Source organism: Talpa occidentalis, unplaced genomic scaffold (assembly GCF_014898055.3).
Source record: "Talpa occidentalis isolate TD23 unplaced genomic scaffold, MPIMG_talOcc4v2.1 talOcc4.17, whole genome shotgun sequence".
Lineage (NCBI taxonomy): Eukaryota > Metazoa > Chordata > Mammalia > Eulipotyphla > Talpidae > Talpa > Talpa occidentalis.
In genome coordinates this window covers 57,367,745-57,383,612 of record NW_023601754.1, presented here as the reverse complement: position 1 = coordinate 57,383,612, position 15,868 = coordinate 57,367,745, and the positions used below count along the sequence as shown (strand labels likewise).

Here is a 15,868-nt window from a genome sequence, read left to right as displayed (position 1 = left end):
CGGACTCGCGCGCCTCGGCGCTCCGCGGGGTTATTTGCAAGCGGCTTTGCGTACAATTTGCATGGCTGGTCTAAGCTCCCTTACCCATTCCGCACGGCCCTTTACCTTGATCCCCACCCCGACAGGGCCCGGGAGGCGCCGGCCAACCCCCACCCCCAAAATAACTGAGAGGTGACTCTGCTTTTGGTTTATTGCCCCTCAGCTGGCAGCGGGAGTCAAAGTTCAGGCTGGGGCTGCCCAGCGCGGCCAGCAGGTCTATACAGTGTGTGCAGGAGCGCGGGTCGCCCCGTCCAGGGGAATGCGCGATCAGGAATGTCTCGAAGTCCAGGAAAGGGTCGGCCCCGGTCCTAGGGGATTTCGGGTGCAGCGCAGCCGCCCCGCGGGGCCAGCATGTCCCGTCGGGTCTAGATCAGACGTCGAGAGAGGAAGCGGGGGACAGGGAGGGGGTTCGAGAGGGCGTAGTGGGCCCCGCGCCCCCCGCGCTCAGCACTCGCCACTGGAAGATGCTGGCGTCCTTGCCGCCCAGCGAGATGAGGTGCGAATCGTCGTGCGTGAACCGGACGCTCGTCACGTGGCTGCCGTGGCCGCCGTACACGAGGCTCGGTGCCTGGGCGAGAGGGAAACTCGAGTCGCGGGGGTCTCGGAGCCCGCGGGCCCGCCCCCGCGGCCCCGGAGGCCTCACCTTGGCGCGCGCGCACGGGTACTGGAAGAGGTGCACTTTGCAGAAGTCGTCCGCCACGGCCACCACGCGCTCGTTGTGGGAGCGGCACAGGGAGTTGATGTCGGTGCCATCTGAGCCGTCGGGCCACACGCCTAGCACAGCGGCCGGCTCAGCCCAGCTTCCCTTCCCCCCTCTCCCCGCCCCCTCTCCCCCCCCAGCCGCGACCCTGGGCCAGTTTCCTAAGCTTAGGCCACCGCGGCCACCCACCCACCCACCCACCCGCTGCGTTCCGGGAAGCCCTTCTCGGTCCCAAGGCCAGAGGGGCCTCCAGGACTGGTGCTGCCAGTTTCTCGCTGCCCACCACTCGACCAACGCCCAGCATTCCTAGCCTGGGGGGGTTCCCCAAGTCTTCTGCCCGCCCCTCTGCGGCGTCGTGCACCCCTGCTCACCGTAGACGTGGAAGCCCAGCACGCAGGTGTAGGTGGCCCACTCCCGGTCTCGGCTATCATAGCGATTCCTCAGCAGCTTGCAGCCTCCAGTCACATCCCCTGGGAGAAGGAGCCCACCCAGCACAGCTCACTCGGCCCTGGCCCTCCTTTGGGAAGATTCCCGAAGGCCAGGTTGGGAAAACTGGCTTGAGGCCGACCTGAGAGCTGATCAAAGCCTGGGGTAGAACTTCCTAGCAGCTCATCTCGTCCTCCTCCCTAGATCAATCAGTCCCTCCGTGCCTGTCCTGAGAAACTTTGCCAAGTAATCTTTTCCAAGTGCATTTTTCAACTCGTTCATGGCCTTGTGAGAATAAAATGTGGTATAAAACTGGGTGGGGTTTTTCCCCCCCAAATCACAAAATTTCTCCTCTGTAATTCCAGCTCCATTTCAACCACTGTTTCCATCACCCTAGCTGTCACCCTGGAGTTGGATCTCCCCACCTTTTCTCTTTCATCCCCTCCCAGCCAGGAGCCCCGCCCTCCCACAAGTAAAATCCACCACAAGCACTGTCTGCCCACACCCCTCCCCACTCACAGTAAAGGATCTCATAGTCCCCAGAATTGGACATAATGAAGTTCCCATCCTTAGACCAGTCAAGGTGAGTGATGAAGCTAGAGTGACCCTAGGAGCAAGGATCAAGAAACTAAAAATACACCCCCATTTTCCACCCCCACCCGCGAAACACATTAGCCGCCTTGGATAAGTTTCCCTGTATATCCAGCCCCACCCTGCAACCCAGCTTCCTCACCACACAGCGGCCAAAGCGGCTGGACTTGGCGCCGTCACTGGAGACACTATAGATGTAGATCATGTTGTCATGGGAACCGATGGCCAGGTATAACCCATCTGCAAAAACAGTCACTCAGCGGGGGCAGAGCCAGGTATGGTCTGGGTCCGTAGTGGCGGGAGCTCCCACCTGGGCTGTACCGGACCACTGAGAGCTGCTCGTTCCCGTCGGTGGCATCGGACACGATCTCTCTGGTCTCTGTGTCCAAAACCAGCCACCTGGAAGGGAGGCAGGGGAGACACAGGTGTGAGGAGACCAGTCCTAGGCAGGGTGAGGGTAGTGAGTCAGAGTGGGAGAGTCTCAAAGACACCCACAGGTGCCACGGCATTCTTAGGCTGGGAAGTGGGAAGGGCCCGAGGGCAGAGAAAAGCTGAAGGGTGACCACCAAGGCGTGGTGGAGCCGGTGAGCCTGGCGCTTCCTAGAGTTAGGCTCCCCTGCAGCCCGCTTGTTCTGCGGCTTCTCTAACCTGAGCCACCACTTCCCCCCTCCCAGAAAGGGAGGGGGGAGGGAGTCACCATAGCCCAGCAGCTAGCTGGGCCGCTGGGAGAAGCACTGAGGTGCAGTTAGGGCTCCTCCCCCCTCCCCCCTTAACAGCAATGCTTCTCATACCTCCTGCTTTCCCCTCCCAGGAGCGCTGGATCCCTCTCACCTCCCCGTGTTCAGTCCTACAGCCACAACTGCCCCACTGGGGTGGAAGTCAGCACAGAGACCAGTCTCCTGGGAGGGGGAGAAGGTGAATTCAAGAAGGTGCATATCTAACAAGGGATCCAAGTCGGACACCCTGGCATCTTCGTAAGAGCCAAGCCACCCTCTCCTCCCAGAGCGGAGATGGGAGCAGAGGGAGTCAGGGCGTCTCTGTAGCCTCAACAGGGCTGACACTGAAAATAACAACCAAAATTGAAGCCACCTGCTGGGTCGGCGATTAGCCATTAGTTAAAGGATCAAAGGAACTGGGGGCAGCGGGGGAGGCTCTGGGGTGCTGGGCAGTGCTCAGGGGGCCCCGGAAGCATTGTACAGCAAGAATAGTAGCCAGCACGTACCAGTACAAACTGGGGAGCAGAGAGAAAGGAGAAGGGAGTGGTGGTGGCCCGGAGTCTTGGTGGGCGTGGCAAGGGGATCCGGAACGGGGAGCTCTACCTTGAGGTCGATGCTCCAGGCCAGCGCGTGGCCCTCCCCGTCCCACAGGCAGAGCTGCCGGTCGTGGCCGCAGGTGAGGAAGCAGTTTCGGAAGGGATGAGTGCAGAGCCCCCAGAGCTCATCGGTGTGGCCCTGCAGGAGCGCTGGCTGTCACCTGGGCCCCTCCCCAGCCACGCTGCCCTCCCTCCTCCCCAGCCCCGGCAGGCAGGGAGCCAACCTGGATTACAGGGGAGAAGCCCTGGGCCAGATCTCCCCTCAGCAATGCGTTTTTCGTGGTTCCCACCAGCAGCTCAGAGCCCAGGCCCTCCGCAATGGCCCTTACGGCCCCAAAGTGGTCCGGAATCTGCAGAGTGCGGCAGAAAGTCAGGGTTCCGTAGGCCTTTCCTCTTCCCCTTCCCTCCCTCCCATCACGGAGTCCAAGCCTTACCTCAGCCTCCTGGAGGGCCACCAACCCAGGCGCCTGCTGGGAGGGTCCCCACTGTACCAGCCTGCGGTCCCGCCCTCCACCACTCAGCACAGTCCCATCCCGCCGGAGACACAGGGCAAAGATGGACCCTTCGTGAGCATGGGCCTGGGCCACAATCCCATAGGTCTCTGTTGGCAAAGTCTTGGGTAGGTCATGCTCGTGGAGGGCAGGCAAGTGGGAGAAGGGGGCGGCCTGGACGGCCACAGCAGAATGACGACTCCCAGCCACATTGCAAATGCTGTCTCCGACCCTCAGCCTTTACAGACAAGACAGCTGAGGCTCAAAGAAGGGAGGTCACTTCCTAAAAGCCAGATGCCTAGTGGCAAAACTGAGATTTGAACCCAGGGTCCGGCAAACTCCAAAGTCCCAGCCTTTCCCCTTTGTCATGCCGCCCCCCCCCACCCTGTTACTAGCCCCCTAGAGAACAATCAACTCTCAAGAGAAATCCTGGTCTCTGTTTCCACAGACCCGCTGCGGAACTGGACTTCTCAATGCCACCCCCAACCACATACCTTTGGCCCCACCCCTGCCTGGGGTCCTGGAATCTGAGGGGCTCCTCCCCCAGGTGAGAATGTTCCCCTCTGAGTCACCAGTGAGAATATCTCCATCAGGGAGGAACACAAAGCAAGGGATAAACTTGGGTTTCTTGTATTTCTAGGGGAGAGGCAAGCAGAGGGCAAAGGTCAAGGGAAGGGCTAAGACTAAACCTCACTAGCCCCCAGGGGTTGAGTAGGGTCAGGGGCTTAGGGGCTCAGGCCAAGGCTTCCATCTCATTGCCTCCCTCCTCCCCAACCTTCGCCCATCTACGCCTCACCCCGAAGACACCCTGCTTCCGAGTGAGGGTCCCATTTCCAGGGACCCCTGTTCCGCCACTCCAGTTCCAGAAGTGGACGTGGGATTTCCCGCTGGTGACAATGCAGCTGCTGTCACGAGGGCTGAAGCCAACGGCCAGAACTGAGTCATTTGTACTCTGAAGGGAAGAGACAAGATTCAGACCCGAGCCCTGAACTGACCCTTCAGTTTGCACGTGACCTTGGGCCTGCAGAAGTCCAGAAGCCCCAGGGCAACTCTTCTTGAAGGCCCTGGTGCCCAAGAGCAGTCTCTCCTGACTGAGTGCCCCAGAGGATAGCTCATACATTGTCCCCTTGTGATCAGAACTTCTGTAGCCCCTAATTCACAGTCTAGGAGAGGCGTGGAGGCATGTCCCAGCCAGACAGGAAGTCAATGTAGGGGTGAGTCTGAGGCTCTCTGCCCTGCCCCAATCCCACCTCCCCAGCCTCAGTGCCCCTCCAGGCCACCTGGACACCACCGCACCTTGATCTCAGCCAGCTTCGTGCCACGCCCGCAGTCCCACACGGACAGCATGTGCTCATTGGAATCATCTACCACACAGAGAAAAGCGCCCTGGTCCTGAGGGTGGGGGACATGTCAGAGAGCTGAGGGAGGCCCGGAGCTCTGGGGTTCGTGGTTATTAGTCAAGGGGGCGTTGAGAAGGCAGGAGAAGTGGACACATGTCCCCTTTCTCAAGAGAACAGGTTGGGCAGGGCTCAAGAAGGCCGCAACTCCCCAGGCTGCCCAGTGAGTGCAAGAGAGGGGCTCACACACACAGAAGTCTTGGGAGTCAGCTCACCGCGATGGAAAAGGCCAGGGCCCCCACGCCCCGCTCGAAGGCCCCCAACCCTATCTCCTGCAGCTTCAGCAGCGTCTCAGAGTCCCAGACGTGAACCACAGGCTGCAGGGGCTGGTGGAAGGAAGGGGTCAAGGACCTGAAGGAAAGCTGGGCTGGAATTTCATCCTGTCCACCCAGTGTTGGACCTTGGCCTTACCTTCCCATCCTTATCCACTCCAGCTGTCTGTCCTGAGGCAACACGCACACCATCAGGGTGAACAGCCAGGCTAAGGCAGAAAGAGACACACTAGCGAAGGGAAGGGGCCGGTCTCTCAAGACCAGCCAGGCCACCTTCTCTCTGCTGGCAAAGCAGCAAGGCAAGCCTTCCCTCCTCCTCTGTACCTCTTCCCACCAAGCTTCCCACCCCTTCCCCAGAGCTGCCCACTCCCAGACCCCTCACCATCGAACACAGTCTGTGTGCCCTCGGTAGTGTCTCTGGCCGCCGCCTCCAGGGCCCCCTGGGCCTCCCCCAGGCCGGTACAGCACCACCACACAGGCAATAAAGTAGACCACCTCCCCAGAGCGCAGCACAAACAGGTTAGAGCGGGAGTCACGACCCCGGTACCCATAGCTGGAGGGGGGGTCATGGTCAAGGAAAGGGTCAGATCAAGGGGAGGAGGCAGAGGAAGAGGGGAGAAAGACAGGTTGTCTGGCAGCGCCCCTGGTGGGAAGACAGCAGGGAGGATTCAGAGGCTCCCTGACCAACAAACCCAGGAGGAAACCATAAAGAAGCGGGTGGGTAGGAATCCCAAGATGGGCAAGGTGGATCTCGTGGGACTGGAGGGGGCAGGATACACCCAGTCAAGGCTGAGGGTCTCCGGGGGTGGGCCGCTGGGCAGCTCCTCAAGGCTGCGGATGCCAGACGGGATGTACATGGTAATGGGGCGGCCGCGAAGGAACATCTTCACTGAGATGCCCTCTACAGAGAGAAGGCGGGGGTCAACACCACCCTGCAGCCTCCCTCTCAGGACAGCCAGAGCAGAGCTCGCCCCACCATGCCTCACAGGTCCCCCAGATTAGCTCTTGGGGCTGTAGCCCAAACCCTAACTTCATGCCCTAAGTTCTTCCAGACCTCTCTGTACATACCCAAATTGTAATTGCTCCTCCGAGATCCAGGCCCCCCGGGGCTGGAGAGGGGGTCTTTCCCCCCACGGCTGTTGGGAAGAAAGAAAAGCAGAGGGGTTGGGGGTCAAGTCCCAAGAAGGAAGAGGGGAGGGCTGGGACACAAGACCACAGTCTCCTCTGCAGGCTTTCAGTTTGCATGGGAAGCAGTCAGAGCCCTAGAGCAGAGACTTTGAGCTCCATTAAAGGAATGAGAAGACTGAAGGGATGAAAGCTTGTAAAGGCCCGAAGGCCAGACTAAAGGCCAGAACGATTGTAAGAGGCAGTGTGGGTGGCAGGGTGGAGCCCTCTGTTCTAGACCATCAGGCTCTGGGCTTTTTCATTTCCATCTGTAAAATGGGTCCAAAGTGAATCCACAGTGTACACCAGCCCTGCTTCCCTGAGACCTAGGAGCTAAGCAAGGAAGCCCTTGTCTCCCAAGAGGAAAGTGACAGGTGAATTTCCAATATCACTATCATTAGAGGATAATAAGGTGATAATGGCACTTCAGAGAATCCAGGTCAGCCAAGGTTAGGGCTAGGAAAGAGCACTCAGGTGTCAAGGGACAGCTATGCTCCTCCTTGCTCTCTAGGCGTAAAGTCTGATAGATTGGGGGGTGGAGCAGGAGGACTGAAAATTTAAGGCCAATCATCCATGCAAATCATGGGAGGTTTTGGAAAAGTTCCTTGGAATCTCAAAAGTTATGGTCCCATGTGACGGAACAGGCAGGGGAACTGCAGTCAGGAAGAGTGGGTCATCTTGGCTCTAGCTATGTGTCCCCAGGTAAATGACTTACCCTCTCTGAGCCTGCCTCTTCACCTGGACAATAAACAGCATGAGACAACCAACCCCCCAAGATGTCGTGGGAACTGAATGACATGGAGGTGGTTGAGGGTTTAGCCCAGAGCCAGGTATACAGCAGACACCCCAGGAATGCTTGTTCCCTTCTTCCTGTTGGGCAGTGAGGTCCCCCCACCCCATCCCGGGAAGTGAGGTGAGGGGTGTGGAAAGTCATAAGTTTGTGCCTGGGGCGGGGTGGGTTGAGGGGGTACCTTGCCCACCTCTCTGTGCTCCCTGACCGCAACAGCAGGTTGGCTGAGGAAGCTGCCTTGCGGGAGAGTTTCTGTCGAGGCCGCTCGGAGGGGGCTGAGGAGGAGGAAGAATTCCTCCATGGCCTGGAAGGAGCATAATGAGGGGATGAAGGTCATTCCCTCTAACCATGCTCCTCAATCCTCCCAGCCCTTCTGGCCTCTGACATAGGACACTTACCCGTCAGCGCGTTGTGGGGGTTGACCAAGCCTGAGGACCCCTGGGGGGCCAGGGGAGCCAGTGCCACTGCTGCTGCTGCCTCCTCCTTCAGACTGGGCCCCACTGGGCTCTTCACTGCCCCCCTGAGGGGCTGGGGGTCCATTACTCAGGCCATGGGGTCCAGGAGATGGCTCCATCTCCACCTCTATTTCTGTCTGGGTACCCCGGCTCACCAAGGAAGGGCCACATGTGGGCGGCAGTCCTGGGGGTACTGCCGGGCTGCTGAAGAGACAGTGACTTCACCTGATGCCCCTAGAGGCCTCAGGAAGGCAGAGGATGAGGGTGTGAGGTGCTTGTACCTGTCCCTGGGAGAGGTCCTGGTGCCAGCGCCCTGCGGGGAGGGAGGGGGCGCCTGCAGCCGCAGCAGGCGGAGAGCTTCAGCCAGCGCTGCCTTTACCAGCTCCATCTCCTCCTCCTGCACCTGAAGCCGCCTGCTTAAGGACTGCAGGGCCTCCTGAGCAGGGCCCTCACCTGGACAAGGGTCAAGAAGCTCTCAGAATGTGCCCACCACCTGGGGGAAGGGCTGAAGGGATTCTGTCTCCCCCCAGCTTAGCATCTGTCCAAGGGAACTGCCCCCCTCAAACAACCCGAGGCTTGGAGACTGGTGGTAGAGGATCAAGGGCCTCCTTCTGGCAGGGCAGGAGAGGAACCTGGCAAAGCTCCCTTCCTGCTGCTGTCCCAGCCTCCGCAGAGACAGGGAGTACCATGGAGTACCAGGGGGAAATATGGAGTACTGCCCAGGAACGTGGGAACCACAGAAGGAGGCGCAGTACTGGAGAGGCCCGACAGGGCCCACCCCGAGCGAGCGCAGGTCTCCAGGGAAGGTAGAGTAGGGGAGAGAAACGGACAGGATAGGGGACTTCGGCAGTCTTCCCGAAGACTAGGAGGAGAGAACGGCAGTGACAGGACAGAGTAGCAGTGGAAAGCAGAGTCCTAGAGAAGATTCCAGATTCACAGTGAGGGTCTGAAGTAAAAAGATCCGAAATACCGGGAGAATAGGCCTAGATTAACAAGGGGTGGTGGGGGGAGGAAAACATCCAGGGGTGCGGGGTCCAGCGTCCCGCGGGGAGGGGGTGGCATGACGTTAGGGAAGTCCGAAGTGACAGCGGGAGGACACGAGGAACTCGGGAGAGCGACCTGAGGAGCGGCGGAGGATGCTCCGAGCCCCCGGGGGCCGAGGAGCCCGCAGGGACGCCACCCGACAGCCGTCGGGCACTGGCAGCGCCCCATCAGCCGGGCGCTCCGGGAAGGGGCACGCCGCCCGCCCCGCCCCGTACTCACCGGGCCCCCCGGCCCCGTCCATCGGCCCCCGGCTTGCTCCGAGCGGCGGCGTTGGAGGAGGCGTCTAAGCCGCCGGGGCCATGGCTAGGGAGAGGGGAAGGGGAAGCACCCCGGGACGCGCGCGAAAAGGTGCCGTGCCACCCCCCGGGGGCGCTGTCGGGCGCGGGGAAGGGCCTGGAGGGGGCGCTGTGGGGCGGGGGCCGCAGACTCCGGGGCCCGCGGGGCCTCGGAGTCTCCCGGGGCCGCTCTCGGCTCCCGGGGGTGCGGTGGCGGGACCGTCCCGGGCCCCAGCGCCGCTGCACAAACAGGCGCCGGACGCGGAGCCGCCAGGAAGCGCGGGAGGGGGGCAGGGCCGGGGTGGGGGGCCGGGCCGCCTGGTAACCCCTCCCTGTCCGGGCCTCGCGGCTCGGCACGGGGGCGGGGCCACCCCGCTGACCCCAGGCCCCTCCCGGCCTCCGCCCCTCAGGCCCTTCCGGATCTCCGCCCCCGAGGTCCCCAGGGACCCGGGAGGGAGCCCTGACCCCGACGTCCCGCGCCCCAGACCCTGGCCCCTCGGAGCAGAGCCGGCCTGCCCGCCCCACTTCCGCGAGGGGCCGGGGCGGGGTCACGGGATGGGCCCTCGGCCCGGGGGCGGGACTCTTCCTACCGAGCCGGGCCACGGCGGCGCGAATTGGGTCTGGCAGGAGACAGGGGAGCGGGTTATTAAGGCTGGGGTGGGCAGATTCCCAGGGTACTGGGGTCAGAGTAGCATCAGCCCAGCTCCAGCCGGGTTGGGCTAACTCAGCATCCTGCCCTGGCCGACACCCAACACCGACCCCACAGCTCTGCACTCCCCTGGGCAGAGATGCGAGATGGCTGCAGCCCCGCATGGCTCTGGCACAGAGGCTCTGGTTCTTCTCTTGGCTGCTGGTGCTGCCTGGAGGCCTCACACTTCTCGGTAGTGGGCACCTCCTGGCCCAGCTGTGTCACCTTGGCAAATTCTTGGCTCCCTCCTGTGCCTTCGATACCCTGCCCCAGGTTGCCCTGGCAGCTGGTGCAGTGGCTCTGGGCACAGGTCTGGTGGGTGTGGGAACCAGTAGGGCCAGTCTGGGTGCAGCTCAGTACCCTTCCTGGCAAGGGGTTCTGGCCCATCACTGTTGGCTGGCACTGCCAGGGGCGTAGGGTTCCTGTCCTCGCCCTGGGGCTAGCCCTGGTTTTACCTGGAAGTCTGGATGCTGGCCTAGAGGGCCTGGGCATTGCCTTGGCTCACTAGAAGGACACAGAGATGCCCGGACACTGTCACGCCAAACGGCTGTTGGATGAGCTACAGCTGTGGCATCATTGCTGTGGGCACCATGGGTACCAGGGTTGGTTTGGGGTCCAGTGGGTCAGCAGCCATTACCTGGATCCCAATGACCAGGATGTCGTCAAGTGAGTGATCTGCTTTGCCCCCCACCCCTGCTCCTTCTCCCTTGATACCCCACCTTGCCCCATAAGCAATAAACAAGGCACAGTGACTGAGAGCACTGGTCACAGTTGTGCCATTTATTAGCTGTGTGATCAAGGCAGGTACTGGACCTCTCCAGGTAGTGTCCTTGGTGAGTAGAGGTGGTAACAGTATGTACATGGCAGAGTTGTGAAGACAAATGGAAGACCCACGCCTGGAATGTAGTCAAGCAGTCAGTAAATGTCTTGCCCCTTCTCTCTTCTCAGCTGGTGTCCTGCAGACTCTCTCCAGACAGACACCCAGCCCCTCCCTCTGCAGCCGGTTGCAGAGCAACCTGGAAGGCCTCTCTCTAATCGATGGTGTCCCATTCTCCTGCTGCAACCCCCACTAGCCCTGCCTTGCCTGCAGAACCAGCTTTCAGACCTCCACACCCACCCCCTCTTCGATCCCCAACCACCCAACCTACTAAACCTCTGGGCCCAAGGGCGCCACGGGGTGCTGCGAAGGCACCTGCAGGGGTTGGTGAATGCGCTGGGCAGCACGTTGGCTGTCACCTTCCTGCTGCAGGTGAGTCAGCAAAGTGTCTGCCCGCCCTCATCTGGGTCCTTGCTGTTCCCACCCCCCGGGGTACTTTGGAACTGCTGACCCTCACTGACCTTTTTGCCCCTGCTTTCCCACAGACTCTAGTGCCCCTGGGCCTGTGCTACCTACACATGGCACTGGAGGGGCTCGGGAGAGTCTTCGATGGGGAGGGAGAGGCCCAGGGCTATCTCTTTCCTGGTGGGCTGAGAGACAAGCTGAGGGCAGCATGGCTGGCAGGAGGGGCTGCCCACAGGCCAGCACCTGAGGAGGCCCCAGAGGAAGAGGCACGTCCTAAGGAGAGTTTACCTGAGACCTAGTGGAGGTAGGGGGCGGGGAGGGACAACACTAGAAACCTCATCTCAGAACTCCTTGCCAAGGCTCTAGGTGGGGGACTGGGTGCCTGGAATTCGTGGGGTTAAGCAAGCTCGATGGGGTAGAAGAGAAAACCTAGTGTCTGAGGATCTAACCCCTGCGGCCAGAAGCAACCAGAGACAGGAAAAGCAGGGTGACAGGAAAGTGATGTGGAAGGACTGGAGACTGCTTCGGGTGCCGGCTCAGTAAAGCTCTGGACAGAAGCCACAAGGCTTCCTCTCCGAGGGGGCGGGGCCCTGAGTTCTGTCTGACAGAGAAGCCGGGACTCCAAGGTCTTGACCCTACTAAGAACCAGAAGGCAAGCAACAGATCTGCCAATTGAACGGGACAGAGGCTCCCCCAGGTTGAGATATTTTATTCTGGAGGTAAGTGGGGGGGGGGGTCAGCATGCTCAGGTTGGGAGGGTCCAGCCCAGCTCCTCCAGCCCCCCAGTGCATGCCGACCCCAATAAGTTACCCAGTCACACAGCCGCCCTCCCTCCTGAGTCCGTATGTCCTGCTCCGCCCCAGACAGGGAGATCTGGTTTAATACAAGGGCCGCTTGTCCCCAGCCCGTGGGCAGTGCCACATGGCGGGCTGGGGGAGGGGAGAAGCAGCTGGCCTCTCCCTGGGGCTGAAGGGGCAGAGGGGCCAGCCTGGCTCTGAGGGATCAGCCTGTGGAAACCACACCCTGGGCCGGCCAGGAGCCCAGTCCCACAAGGTCGGTGCCTGATGAAGTGGTGGGAGGGTTGGGGCCGCCATCACACCTCAACGGCTGGGTCTGAGCCTCGGCCCTGCCGCTGCAGCTGCTCCTCCTGCTTCATCTTGGGCTTCTCTGTCCTTGTATGCCACACCAGAACCTGTCCCAGGAGGGCTACAGTCAGGGGGGCCAGGCCATGGCCAGGGCTCCGGGGCCCTGAGTGTTGAAGGGATTCTCCAGCCCCTCCACACACAGAGTTGGCTGCACGATGTGAGGGGCAGTTTCCAGTGTTTCTAAAATGGGGCCTTACCTCTTCACTCCAGGACTCTGGGAGACAGAGACCACTTTCCTTCCCTGCCTCCCAGCTTCCCCTTCAGTAGAGTAAGCAACATTGACTCGAGCTCGGGAGGGTCCCTCCAGGTTCAAGCACCACCCTTCAGTCCTCCCTCAGCCTCACTCCACTTCTCCCATCACCTGTATACCCCAGAACCAGGGTTCTCTGCCCACTTCCATCCCCTTACCCGAGTGCAGTTGGCAGCCCGTGGCTCCAGGTCCTTGGGATCCACGAGGTGGCTCAGGAGACTGCTCTCCAGGTGGCCCCGGGGAGCAGTAGCATCAAACTGGGCATTGGGTTTAGCCAACAGCAAGCGCAGCGCAACAGCAAACCCTGCCATATCCACTGGGAAGGGCCTGTTGGGCTCCCATGCCGTGTGGAAGCCCACAACCCGGCCATCCTGTACCCGAGGGCCCTCAAATCGCAGGCCGCCCACTAGCCCCACGGGCCACACAGAGACGCCACGGGTCCAGCGCATCTAACGGGTCAGGAGAGAAGAACCATGACAGGGTCGGCCCAGTTACTCAGGGGAATGCAAAGGGCAGAAAGGTCACTCTGCTGTGGCCTCCCTGCTCTACCCGTCCTCACTCAGCAGCAGCCTAGAGCAATCCTGATAACAAAGGCAACAGGAAGCTGGCCCCACTCAGCTTCTTTCCACACCCCGTCCCAGTGCTCACCTCCTCAAAGAGTTCCCGACTGTAGGTGTTGTCATCGTCAGCAAAGTACACGACTCCTCGGGTCCCTGGCGGAGGTGGGTCCTTCTCTCCCCCCACAGCACCCCCTCCACTCCGGAGCCAGTCCAGGGCCCTGTTCCGCTGCTCTACACCACGGGGATGAACCCAGCCTGGCTCACCCTCCCGGAGCCGCTGGGCCTTGGGGGTGAGGACTGTCAAGTGTGTGAACAGGAGGCCTGAGGAGGCTAGCAGCCCAGAGACCAATGGGGTGGGGCCCTCGGCGTCCTCCACCAGCAACCAGTGCAGCCGAGGCACGAGGCTCAGGGTCTGGGACAAGCGCACCAGCTCCGCCTTCTGCACCAGCCTGCCAGGGAGAGAGGCAACAGGAGGGCAAGAGGTGGGCACAGTTGGCTCACCGCAGTAGGTACATAGCTTCTCCGGGTCCACTTCTAGCATCCCCTGTGGCCTTTTCCCGCCGAAACCCAGATTCCTTCTCTTGCCTGTCAACATTTGATGATCACCTGCCCTGTTCTTCCAGTCCGTATCTGTCACCCATGTCAACCCCAGGGCTCTGGCTGTGCCAGACTATTAGTTGAGGGCCCAGGCTTTGGAATCAGGCAGATCTGAGTTTGAAAGCAATTTCTGTGACTTATCGGGTGAGACATCCGGGGGACATGACTCAACCTCCCCAAGTCTCCTTGGCTATATCATGGGATTAAGCACACTTTACAAGGTTGTGAAAAGGTCAAATATGATGACTTCCCAAAATACCAGTAGGACCAGGTTCTTTTCCTGGTACACTTAGGTTTCCACCTAGAGGAATTCAGAGGAGCCCCTTGGCTCATTCCTCCCTAGTAGAGAGGAGTTGCCTGTTCCTGGGCGGAACCCCTAGAGGTTCTAGAGTTGCCTGTGCCTAGGTGGGTCAGCAATCAGATTCTAGGGAGGCATGTCAACAGGCCCTCTTGGCCACCGAGCCAAGACCAAGTTCCTCAATTGGTTTATATCAGTAATAAAACTACATTTTTATTTTTAAAAGTAAAGCACTTAGCACAGTGCTTGGTAGAGAGCACACAGGCAGTAAAGTCATAGGTAAAGTCACTATTTCTAGGGTGAAGCCTTTTTGCACTTCAATTTACGTAAGGGTTCTCAACTCACCCCAAAGGATCCTTAATGAGAAAAAGTGAACTCATTGGCAAGCTCAAAATCTCTCTGAAACTTAAAATTTCACATGAATTTTATATTTTACTTCATAGCACACCCCTGGCCATTTTAATAGAAACAACCAATTTCCTGCAAAGCTTTGCGTAACATTGCGGCTCATTTATCCTGTCTTTTGCATGTTCTAGTTTGAGGCACATCCCCTGGTGCAGAGCCAACCACCCCCCCAACTCCTCTTCAACCCCGACCTCTTGGTCCATGCAGGCCTCTTAGCTGCACCTGAGCCATACCTGGCATAGGTGGGGGTAACAACATAGATAGTAGGCAGGGCCTCAGGTTCAGGGGGCTGGGCAGGGGCAGGGGGTGGGCGGCGGAGATCGGCTTGCAGCTGGGTGATCCTCAGATCCTTCTGCCGAAGCTGCTCAGCTGCTGCCCGGAGGGGAGGGAGGCAGTCACACGGCTGGCCTGGTCCCGGGAGGCAGGAATGGGGGCAGAGAACCAGAGCATGTTCAGCATCCAAAAGGGCCATAACCTTCTCATTCAATTCCGAGCCAATGCAGGAGTCTCTTTACAACTTCTAACAGCCTCGGTACACCTTTGGTGGCAGGGGGAACTCACTGCCTCCATTAGCAGCCCCTCACCATCTTTAATACAATTCCTTTGTTTCCGTTTTGCTTTGGACACTAAGCTGATTATCTGCCTCTATCCTTTCTACCTGCTGGTTCTAGTTCTGCTTTCTGGAGCCATAAAGAACAGGAGGAGCACCTCAAACAGGACAGTCTCTCAAATACCTGAGGATCAAGCAGTGGCCCTAAATCCCTGTATAAGAGGCAGTCCTGGGACTAAAGACTCATTAAATTCATTGATTCCAACACTGGATATTTATTGAATACTCCTTCTGGGAGGCACTGACTTAGGTGCTGGGGATACAGCAGGGAACAAAAGAGTCAAAGTCCCTTGCTTTCAAGGAGCTTTCAATTTCCTGGAGGAGGCAGACACTAAGCAAAACCACAGAAATGAAATCATCACAAATTGCAATAAAGGACATGCGGGAAACACAAGATTCCAGAGAATGAGCTACTTTGGCTAAGGTGGTCAGGAAGGCCTCTCGGAGGCGGTGGAATGAGCTGAAGGGTAAGAAAGCAGCAGTGCGGACGAGCCGAGCAAAGCACTGCAGGAGGGGAGCAGGTAAAGCGCTTGAGCAATGAACGGGTTTTCGAGAAACTGTCACGAAGCCGGTCTGGCCCGAGCAGCGCGAGCGCGAGGGGAAGGCGCCGGCAGGCTCGCGCGGGTGCGGGGCCCTGCAGGCTCTGGAAAGGAATCTGGATGTCATCCGAGGTGCGGCGGGAAACCGCGGGGTGCTCGAGAGTGGGGGTGCGCCCGGCGGCCGCAGTGGGCTGTCGGGAGCGCGGAGCCGGATGGATGGTGTCTGCGCCGGGGCTCACCCCAGGGCGCGGGGCACGGCGCCCGCTGCACCCCCGCCCCGCCCCGCTCACCGAGCTGGACCAGCGCGTAGAAGAGGCCGGCGATCGATACCAGGAAGTAGGCGAGAAACACATTCTTCAGCTTCAGCTTCATGGCCGCGCCGCCGCCGGCGCAGGGCTGGCAGGGTCTGGCGGGGACCCTAGGCCCGCCCCCCGCAGGCCCCGCCCCTGCCGCGGCCCCACCTGCCTCCGGCTGCTCGTCGCCGGCTCTGAGCCCGGCCCGCAGGCGCCCGCCGGGCCCACTTCCGGTCAGCCCGCAG

At 60.2% G+C, this 15,868-nt stretch overlaps 3 protein-coding genes across 6 annotated transcripts; 1 reads left to right on the top strand and 2 right to left on the bottom strand.

Annotated features, from left to right (window-relative positions):
- Positions 1 to 172: 172 nt before the first annotated feature.
- On the bottom strand, positions 173 to 9,235 carry EML3 (EMAP like 3). Of its 4 annotated transcripts, none has more exons than XM_037517699.2 (22): positions 8,901 to 9,235; positions 7,919 to 8,090; positions 7,581 to 7,841; positions 7,373 to 7,486; positions 6,297 to 6,364; positions 6,006 to 6,129; positions 5,611 to 5,781; positions 5,368 to 5,437; positions 5,172 to 5,282; positions 4,856 to 4,951; positions 4,356 to 4,511; positions 4,054 to 4,195; positions 3,503 to 3,669; positions 3,293 to 3,418; positions 3,076 to 3,207; positions 2,588 to 2,655; positions 2,067 to 2,155; positions 1,899 to 1,996; positions 1,685 to 1,772; positions 1,111 to 1,209; positions 683 to 813; positions 173 to 607 (listed from the first exon to the last, which is right to left on the bottom strand). In XM_037517699.2, exons 1-22 carry the CDS (start codon positions 8,920 to 8,922, stop codon positions 410 to 412), a joined length of 2,703 nt encoding a protein of 900 aa, XP_037373596.1. In that variant the 5' UTR covers positions 8,923 to 9,235; the 3' UTR covers positions 173 to 409. The 4 variants fall into 4 exon arrangements, with proteins under 4 accessions (XP_037373596.1, XP_037373597.1, XP_054553534.1 ...); XM_037517700.1 differs by having other exon boundaries at positions 7,581 to 7,838; XM_054697559.1 differs by having other exon boundaries at positions 7,364 to 7,486; positions 8,901 to 9,060.
- Positions 9,236 to 9,511: 276 nt separating this feature from the next.
- Positions 9,512 to 11,225, top strand: ROM1 (retinal outer segment membrane protein 1). The gene is given in 7 exon segments (XM_037515699.1): positions 9,512 to 9,574; positions 9,723 to 10,020; positions 10,023 to 10,064; positions 10,067 to 10,310; positions 10,645 to 10,718; positions 10,721 to 10,893; positions 11,007 to 11,225. Coding segments are annotated over 7 exon segments (1,113 nt in total).
- Positions 11,226 to 11,619: 394 nt separating this feature from the next.
- On the bottom strand, positions 11,620 to 15,739 carry B3GAT3 (beta-1,3-glucuronyltransferase 3). The gene is made up of 5 exons (XM_037517768.1): positions 15,621 to 15,739; positions 14,415 to 14,589; positions 12,970 to 13,330; positions 12,480 to 12,770; positions 11,620 to 12,118 (listed from the first exon to the last, which is right to left on the bottom strand). The coding sequence occupies exons 1-5, from the start codon at positions 15,700 to 15,702 to the stop codon at positions 12,020 to 12,022; spliced, it is 1,008 nt and encodes a 335-aa protein (XP_037373665.1). The 5' UTR covers positions 15,703 to 15,739; the 3' UTR covers positions 11,620 to 12,019.
- Between the last annotated feature and the right edge of the window lie 129 nt (positions 15,740 to 15,868).